Consider the following 9,310-nt stretch of genomic DNA (forward strand, 5'->3'; position numbering starts at 1 on the left):
TTATATATTCGCTGCTTAGACATAAACCAAAAGGGGAAGTTTACTGCCTTGGATGGGACTTGAACCCACTGAATCGTTATCAGGCTCTGTAGCCTAATGGCATTTCTGCGACGCGAAACGAAAACGAAACGCCGCGAAAGGCTCTGTCACGCATAACATAATAAGCTAAGAATATGGGCCAAAATATTAAAACTGAGGTTCAAAAGTTTTAAGCCTGTGTCAAGAGAGGGCAGTATACTATAGTCTACTATATTATACTATAGTCAGTAAACTGTACTCGATCCTCTTTGGTATATGTAACTAGGTATTTTTCTTTGTTATCAAAGTTGTGTACAGGGAAGTACCTATATAGGAAACTCCTTGGGAAGTACCTGACTGATAAAAATATAAATAACTGCTTAATTGATAAGATTAATATGATAAAAAGATATAGAAAATTGTCTAATCAGCGTTGCATTTTGTGTTGTAGTCTGTTACACAGATTGACGTGTAAATAAATATGTAATTATATTATAAGTAATTAATTAAATACTGTAAAACTTGCGGTAAAGTTTCAGTGAATCTACTTACATCACACCTCGAAACAAATACTATAAGTACCTATACCTTGTGGTAAAATAATGGGTGCTAATATCGGGAAACCGCAACAAAAACAGAAAACCAAGTGGTACGCGTAAGTATAATCTACCTACATATTTTTATGTATGTTACATGGTGGTATAAGGCCGAAGTAGTGTGCTGGTAAATGCTAGGATTTACTACTAAACCTATTGGTGCCGATCGGTAAAAGCCCGAAAAACGGAATAAAGGCTGCAACTTAGAGCTTTTGCCAATTCGGTAAATCCTACGTTTTATCACGGTGACCAGTGATGTTGGTACACAAGTAATACTGGAGCATAAGCAGAAGGGGAGCGATTTTTGAGTTTCGCACTTTCGAATTCAACAAAATGTCATTGAAAATACCTATTGTCACACTAAAAATTATCACGATTTTTTTCGCATGTTTCTCAGAAGGCTAATTGCCTTATGGGTTCCTGCGTTAGGTTATGTTTTTAAGGCGTCAAGAGTTTACGGACGTGGTTCACGAATGTTATGTTTCCATGATTAGCCACCAAGAAGATATTCTAGCTGCCCTTAACGAAGACTGCTGGAGACACGTGCTGAGCTTCGTGCCTGTCCGGGACATCGTACGCGCAGAGAGGGTCAGTCGCAAATGGCAAGAAGCGGTGCTGCTGTATTTACGAGGTAGGTATTAGGTAACATGTTCTCGGGCCAGTATTCTTCGAGGATGCGGCGAAGACAGCGGTTGACAAAGACCTGCAGCCGTTGCGAGATGTCCTTTCCTTAGTGACCTTCGATGTGTCACATCCACAGAACTTAAGTCACATCCCTACAGCAACACGGATTTCACGTTGGACCGAAATACCTTGAGCTGAACTCTCCGAGTCGGTTTCCGCGATTGCCATACAGGACGGAGCTGTGCGAAGTTTATGACCTGGAGCGAAGTAAAGCGCGAAGCTCAAAACCGTTCGGGATGGCGACGCACTGTGGAGTGTGGACGGCTGGACGCCCTCTGCCCCATCTGGGGCACATAAGACATTAAGTCGAGTAACATAATCTTCTTCTTGTGTTATCCCGGTATTTTACTACGGTTCATGACAACCTGGGGTCTGACTGAAATAGCAATTCGCATATAAGTTCCGAAAAACTCATGGGACTGGATTACCAATTTACTTAAGATACGAGCATACGAACCCGCGATGGTTGAAAGTAGTAGGTAACGTTCTTTACCGCTAGACCACCGGCGCTTCCCGAGCAGATAATATACGAAATACAGTAACATACCACGGTAGGTATTTATACATCATCATCATCCTCCTTGCGTTATCCCGGTATTTGCCACGGCTCATGCGAGCCTGCATGGGGTCCGCTTTGACAGCTAATCCCAAGTTTTGGCGTAGGCACTAGTTTTACGAAAGCGACTGCCATCTGACCTTCCAACCGGAAGAGTAACTAGGCCTTGGAATTAGTCCGGTTTCCTCACGATGTTTTCTTCACCGAAAAGGTATTGATACATCATAAATTTTAAATTTAATTTCAATATAATATGTTAAACGTTACCGTTCAATTAGGTATCCACTCTAAACAAGAAATCATTTGAATAGGTATGAGTAAATCACCGTCTATTCAAATTTGTGGTGATGTGTGTCACTGGTACAAAAAGTAAATTAACTTTTATAGGTAAGTATGATAATTCATACTAATATGTGCTAATATTATTAAAAAAAAAAGTGTGTGTGTCTGTTTGTTTGTCCGTCTTTCACGGCAAAACGGAGCGACGAATTGACGTGATTTTTTAAGCACACTCCGCTTAAAAAATCACGTCAATTCGTCGCTCCGTTTTGCCGTGAAAGACGGACAAACAAATTGACGTGATTTTTTAAGCGGAGTGTTAAAGGGATGGAAAGTGCCATAGGCTACTTTTTGTCTCTTTCTAACGCGAGTGAAGCCGCGGGCAAAAGCTAGTGTAAAATACTTTTTACTCTACAGGTCAGAACATCCGAATAGAACCTGTGGAATTCAAATACGAAGACACCCGAGTAAACTGCCGCATACTGCAACTACCAGAAACACATGTCAAAACTCGTGACATGTTTGAACAAGTTACTCAAAAGTTTGGGGGTTCAGTAGTAGCTTCGTATTGTAATAGCAATGCGACCTTTAAAATCGTAACAGGAAACTGCCCAAATTTAATACACCTTTCGGTACGTATTTTTTTTGACAATTGTCATATCGTCACTACTTTTAAAAAATCTCGTATCTCACGCTGTTCCTCAAAGTTAAAACACAGTAAGTCTATATGCATTCCATACATACTTACTACAATTTTCTTTTCATTGACAGACGAAGATACAAGTTTTTTTAAAAGTAGTGACGATATATTATTTTAGTGTCATCCATGAAGATATGTCCAACTCAGCTTATATCCTAATCACTTAGGGCCACTTGCACCAACGAACCCACAATTTTGTATGGAATTTGACAGATGACAGCCCACTAACCCTGCAGGGTTAGCACATGACGGCCGCGAGAGTATGTCGCCGCGAGATAGACTACCCGTCCTTATGTCATTAATACAGTTAGAAGAAGACGTGCTATCTATCTCGCAGCGACATACTCCCGCGGCAATCATGTGCTAGGCCTACTGAGTTTTAACTTTTTTTTTGCCACTTTTAGGAAGTGTGATATTTTTGAAAAAAAAAATTTGCTATTTCTACTCAGAATTACTAGCTTTTTCAATCCTAGTAGTTCAAAAAATTGTCCCATACAATTTTTTCTTATTTTGTTACCATTTTCCGTACATGTTGTATGGGGTAACAAAAGAGGAAAGTAATAAAAATGTATGGAAATTCTGGGACACTTTTTGTCTCCCAGTGAGATTGAAAGTACTCGTGATTCTGAGTACAATTGACCTAAAATTCCCTAAAACAATCAAAATTTTTTTATTGGCAAAAAAAAAAAAAAGAAATGCTCGTAAGTGGTTGGTGCAAGTGGGCCTTATTGTAACTACTTGCCTACATGTACCTGCAACTTTTCAGCAGTGTAGTGCGAGTAGGTTCTGTCTACATATACTGGGCTCGGCATTTGGGGTCCACTTTGACAACTAATCCCAAGATTTGGCGTAGGCACTAATTTTTACGAAAGCGACTGCCATCTGACCTTCTAACCCGAAGGGTAACTAGGCCTTATTGGAATTAGTCCGGTTTCCTCACGATGTTTTCCTTCACCGGAAAGCGACTGGCAAATATCAAATGACATTTCGCACATAAGTTCAGAAAAACTCACTGGTACGAGCCGGGTTCGAACCCGCGACCTCCGGATCGAAAGTCGCACGTTCTTACCGCTAGGCTACCAGCGCTCATTGTTGGCAATATGACAAATTAGCATGTTTAAAAACTACTACACTGCCCCGTGTAGTGTAGTTTATGTGTCTATGTGAGTACTACACTTCTGAAATATTTGCACATGATGTCTTATTTCGCATGAGTATGTTTTTTTACTGTGTAATAATTTATGTTACAGTTTATAGACTATTCTGCTGTTAAAATACCGTTTTTATTGATGCATAAGATGGCCACTGCTGTCAATATACACCAACTAAAACAAATATCGTTTAGGCACATGGAACATGTAAGTTAAATTAAGTTAAACAATTCATACGTAGGTATGTTTTTTTTTTTCTATAGCCTATATTGTTTCCCACTGCTGGGCAAAGGCCTCCCCTGTTTTCAGCCGGTATGTTATTAATTTTAATTAATTAATTTGGGTTGCACAACTTTTGTGAGACATTTTAAAAATATTGATTGATTATTGTTCGGTGTCTATAAAATTTCAGACTAGTATTAAGGACGATTTGCACCGGAACTGACAAAGCCCACAAAAAGTGTAGGTACCTATCCCTGAAATGTATGGGCCTTTTAGGGATAAAACTAAGATAGCTCTGTTTCGTTTTGCAGCCTGGAAGTGGCAAAATCATATTTACCCCAAATATTTTTGCGAGTTTTTATTTTTTATAAGAACAAATGACATATTTCTTTATTTTAATATCATGATATGACGTCAATACACATTTTGAAGAAAAAAATAGTAGGTATCATCGGTGTGGTTATGATATTATTTAATGGGTGGCGCTAAAAGAGGTACGATTCTTAGTATGAAGATTGTCAATCCTATCCTTGTTATCCCATCATCCCTAGTTTCGTTGTACACTTTCATCATGCATTGTTGATGGCGCTGGAGAGCATAGGTACTCACTAGTAGTTCTAAGATATAGTATCTCTATTTCTGCTACGGGGACATAGACGACATCAAGAGAGAAAGGGATATCACGATTTGACCCCGAAACGTTGTCATTTGGTCTTGTAAGTTTTTGAATTTTGTCCATGACCTATCCAAATGTTCACCTGTTTTAGGCAACCGAAGAATGTATCAGTAAATTTATCATTGGCGACGATCTCCAAGAATTAGTGATCCGCAACAACGAATACGTGACGGGGCTCTGCTTAACTCATTTAAAATCGACTAATCTGAAATCTCTCGGTCTTATTTTTTGTACAAACTTGATATATGATCACCTACACTCTGCATTAGACAACCTGACTGGTCTTACAAAGCTCGACCTCAGGAGTGAAGTGGATGGGATGATATTTCCTCTGAATGTGCCGGGTAGAATGCCGAAATTGGAGGAGCTTACTATACGTTATGACAGTGAGCAAATGAATTTGGAAGTATCTATTCTGGAGTCTATCGGTCTATTGAGTCGTCTGCGGATTTTGGACTTGAGCTGGCTTACGGGGGTGAACGATAAGTGGCTGGAAGTAATATCTCGCGGATGCAAACAGTTGGAGTCATTGAACATAAACCATGCTGAAGGTAAGTTCTACCAGGTAAGACATAAAGACATGCAATGGTGATTAAATATACTAGCTGTAGGATAACCTAATAACGCCATTTAAGAAACATCATGCTTTAAGTTTTATCACTTATCAACGTGGATACTTAAGACATCTGTCACTCTCACACTCACATAATAGAATAGAATAGAATAGAATAGAATAGAATAGAATAAACGTTTATTCGTGAACACAGGTAAGACAAAATACACATAATAACAACAAGACAGAAAGGAATGAAGTGCCACGAAATGGCCTCATCTCAGCGTAATACTTACCACAATGCTTTATCCACGTCGATAAAATGATAAATTGCGAGCATAATCGCCCTGCAGGCTTCAAAGTTCATACAGCGAAGGGATGGGACGGTTTCCATTCCACCGTCGCATAGGGATTGATCACTCGTTGGAGTCCTCAAGGGAAAAATTGGACCCCTTAATTCGTCCATGCTTAAAAAACATGATTTTACCGCAGTGACTTCTGAAGCTGTAGAAGCATTATGTCGCACCGCGGGGCCAACTCTCCGCTGGCTCAGTATGGCGTACACCGTCAATGACATCGATGACTATGATGTGCTGGCGTGCATCGCCTACTGTCCTCAGCTCCAGGTGAAAGTACCATAAGCTATATTACTCATATTGATATAACTGCCTCACCCCTAGGATAGGCTCTTACCGCTAGGTCATGTTTTAAATAAAGATACCAATATCAATTTCAAAATAGAATAAATTCTTTCCGAAACTCTTTCTGAACCATTTTTTTGCTTGCTTTATCAAATTATTAACACTTAGCTTAGCTTAAATACCTAAGTACTGTAAACCGGGGTATGGATGGACAAACCAAATTAATTGTATCATACAAAAATTGTTTTTTTTTTCCACCTAGTTAATGTTAGAGTTTTGTGCGATTTTTTTATCCTTTATGTAGGTACTATGTATAAGTAATACTTATTTAAAAAGTCCACAAGACATTCCAGAACTATAATGTTGGATTTATGATTATATGTATTTACATAGAATGTCTAATGTATAAATAAAATAAACTTTTAGACATTGCGTTTGCGTTGACAACTTGATAAGTTACAGTTTACAATTGACATTAGTTTGATTACCAACTTCAGTGTCAGGCAAATCGCATTTTTAATTTCGCACCTATTCACCCCGGGCATCCACATTCACCCCGGTTGACGGTGTATAATTTGATGAACAGTCGCTGGTCATCGCCCCTGAATGAGGATGGGCCGGAGCGGCGCAGGCGAGTGGTGCGAGCGATCCCCGCCGGTGTAAGCTTCGTGCCAACCCGACCGGTGCCTTGGGTAAGTCATCATCATCATCATCCTTATCATAGTCATCACCATCATCATCGGCCTGTAACATCAATAATATGATGGAAACTGCGTCCATAAGAGTGCGCCCTGGCTGAAGATAAGCATTCTATGTATACCTAAAGTGTCTCGATGAAATAAATAGTAGATTGATTATATACCTAGACCAGTAAAGCAAGAAATGTCTCAGTACATATGTAATTGTTGGTCAAGGCGGAGCAGAGGGCAATAAATATATGATTTTAGGTTTTCTTATTTACTGGCCAAGGTGTGTCAAAGTAACCCCTTATTTCACTAAAATTATCAAAACGATAAAGTTCGTTTGTTCCTTTCTATCACACCAATACGTCCGCAAAGGAGAAACGAATTTTATCGGCTTGACAACTTTAGTGAACGTTTATAATAAGTACATAAACTTAGTAACAACGCAGCGGCCTAAAATTTGACGCATTCCGGCCGGAGGTCAGAAATATATTACTTTAAAATAGTTAAACCGAGACAATTTTGCTAAACTGTGTAGTTCAACTTTAGCTTTGAATTGGCACATTGTAAAAATTTCAGTTGTTTGTTTTTAATAGTTGACTGTCGGAGTGTTACTAAATGTTTGAATAGTCCCCCATACAGGACATATTTGGTGATTACGTCGTGCAATTTGACGACTTCTTAGATGAAGAGCCTGAGATCAACAACAATGGCGCTGAAGACAGAAACATCAGTGACGACGAGGACAATGACAATTTATAAACATTTTACTTTTCACCACACCTGCTGGTAAAGGCTCTCTAAGGGTCGGTTGCACCAAACAGACCTTTACCGAATTTAGCGTTAGCAAATCTTTTTGTTTGGAAATTTCCTAATTTTCCAATATTTCCATTTTTCTACTGCGTGAGTGCGTTTTCACATTATCCGATCCGATATCGGATGTAGGACCGATATCCCATACATTTAAGCCGCCATCTTTGATTTTTGCCTTTGAAATCCTTCCGACATCCGATATCGGATCGGATACCTAATGTGAAAACGCACTGACGTTGATGTAGAAGACTGCTAAGGGTGTGTAATGATTGGTTTAACTTTTTTTGGTAATATTTGATATTGGTATATATTTAACGGATATAATCGCTCATTAGACAAAATTAACATTTTGGTATAGGCAACAACAAAATTTCTACTTTATTTTCTATACTAATTACATTTCAATAATTATTTCAAATGATCCTTATTACGACTAAAATACATATATCAAAAATGTTATATCAATCGTTACGCACCCGTCTGCTAACTGTGATTGATGCAACTGGTCCTAAGGCTCTCTCGATTATTTCAAAACACATGAGTAAATTTCATTTTATACACAAGAGTGCAAAGTAATTTATTACAACTTTACACTTGATGTCTAAGCTAGGATTGACCTGTAAATGATGATTTTGAATCATAAATGTTGTAAAGTGATGGATTTGTTTTATTGAATTTCATGTTTTACAGTTAGTTTAACCTTCGTGCCTTGAATCCCTCGCAATGCTTAAGATTCGACTATTCAAAAACTCGGTACGCTGGTTGGATATTGGATTTCTTCTCTTGCTCGGGTATCAATATTAGCACAACCTTGCCCCATTGTAAAATAAATAATTATTATAAAATTGCTTATATTTTCACAGTAACGATAACGATATTGGTACTTAGGATAAGAGTTATCAATAGTGTCAACGATTTATTTTATGCGGGAATGTGCAGGGGATTTACCTTTTTAGGGTTCCGTACCAAAAAGGTACAACAGGAACCCTTATGGTGCGACTCTGTCCGTCTGTCTGTCCGTCTGTCACATTCCTAAATATCTCGAGAACTACTAATGCTATCAACTTGAAATTTGGAATAGTTGTGAACATTGTAAACCTCTACAAATAGAAAGTATAATTTTTTTTAATATATTAATTTTAATTGTAGAAAATGGCTAAAATGAAAGGGGGGCAAACTGTAAATTTCAAGTTACTAGGTCAAGTGTGGTATCGTTGGAAAGAGCTCAAATTGAACGTAAATAAGCTATTTTTTATAATTTTTTTGTTGTGGAAAAAAAAAGAATTTTGAAGGAAAATGTAAAAAAAATACCGTTCCCCCCCCCTTATCTCCGAAGTTTACCAACGAAAAATTATGAAAATTTTAGTAAACATTGGTTTTATGCTATATATTACAGGAAAAATATAATCGTGTTTGTATTTTGAATACTTTTTTTTTAATTCACAAAAAACTTTTCAGATTTTTACTTTCAATTTACCCACCCTTGCGGATGTATATCGTACTTCAAATTAATACGAGATGTTACGTAAACCATCTTCTGTCCAATAAAGTAAAAACTGTTTAAATCGGTTAACATTATAAAGAATTATCCCTGAAAAACCAGGTCGCGCAAATTAGTTAGCAAATTGACCGGGAGATGGCGCTATACACTATAATACTCATTAGTGCCTATACTTTTGTCTTCTAGTCAAGTCATTAGAGTTATATGAAAATATGAGATTATTTTTACTAGGTAGTT

At 37.9% G+C, this 9,310-nt stretch overlaps 1 protein-coding gene across 3 annotated transcripts; it reads left to right on the top strand.

The window, feature by feature from the left end:
* Window positions 1-483: 483 nt before the first annotated feature.
* On the top strand, window positions 484-8,125 carry LOC125226804 (putative RNA-binding protein EEED8.10). 3 transcript variants are annotated; one of them, XM_048130908.1, is made up of 8 exons: window positions 484-673; window positions 1,109-1,245; window positions 2,551-2,765; window positions 4,084-4,191; window positions 4,974-5,433; window positions 5,928-6,063; window positions 6,663-6,768; window positions 7,390-8,125. In XM_048130908.1, the coding sequence occupies exons 1-8, from the start codon at window positions 621-623 to the stop codon at window positions 7,519-7,521; spliced, it is 1,347 nt and encodes a 448-aa protein (XP_047986865.1). In that variant the 5' UTR covers window positions 484-620; the 3' UTR covers window positions 7,522-8,125. The 3 variants fall into 3 exon arrangements, with proteins under 3 accessions (XP_047986865.1, XP_047986866.1, XP_047986867.1); XM_048130909.1 differs by lacking the exon at window positions 4,084-4,191; XM_048130910.1 differs by lacking the exon at window positions 7,390-8,125 and having other exon boundaries at window positions 5,928-6,061; window positions 6,663-6,836.
* Window positions 8,126-9,310: the final 1,185 nt, after the last annotated feature.

Source organism: Leguminivora glycinivorella, chromosome 6 (genome assembly GCF_023078275.1).
Source record: "Leguminivora glycinivorella isolate SPB_JAAS2020 chromosome 6, LegGlyc_1.1, whole genome shotgun sequence".
In the NCBI taxonomy this organism is placed as follows: Eukaryota; Metazoa; Arthropoda; class Insecta; order Lepidoptera; family Tortricidae; genus Leguminivora; species Leguminivora glycinivorella.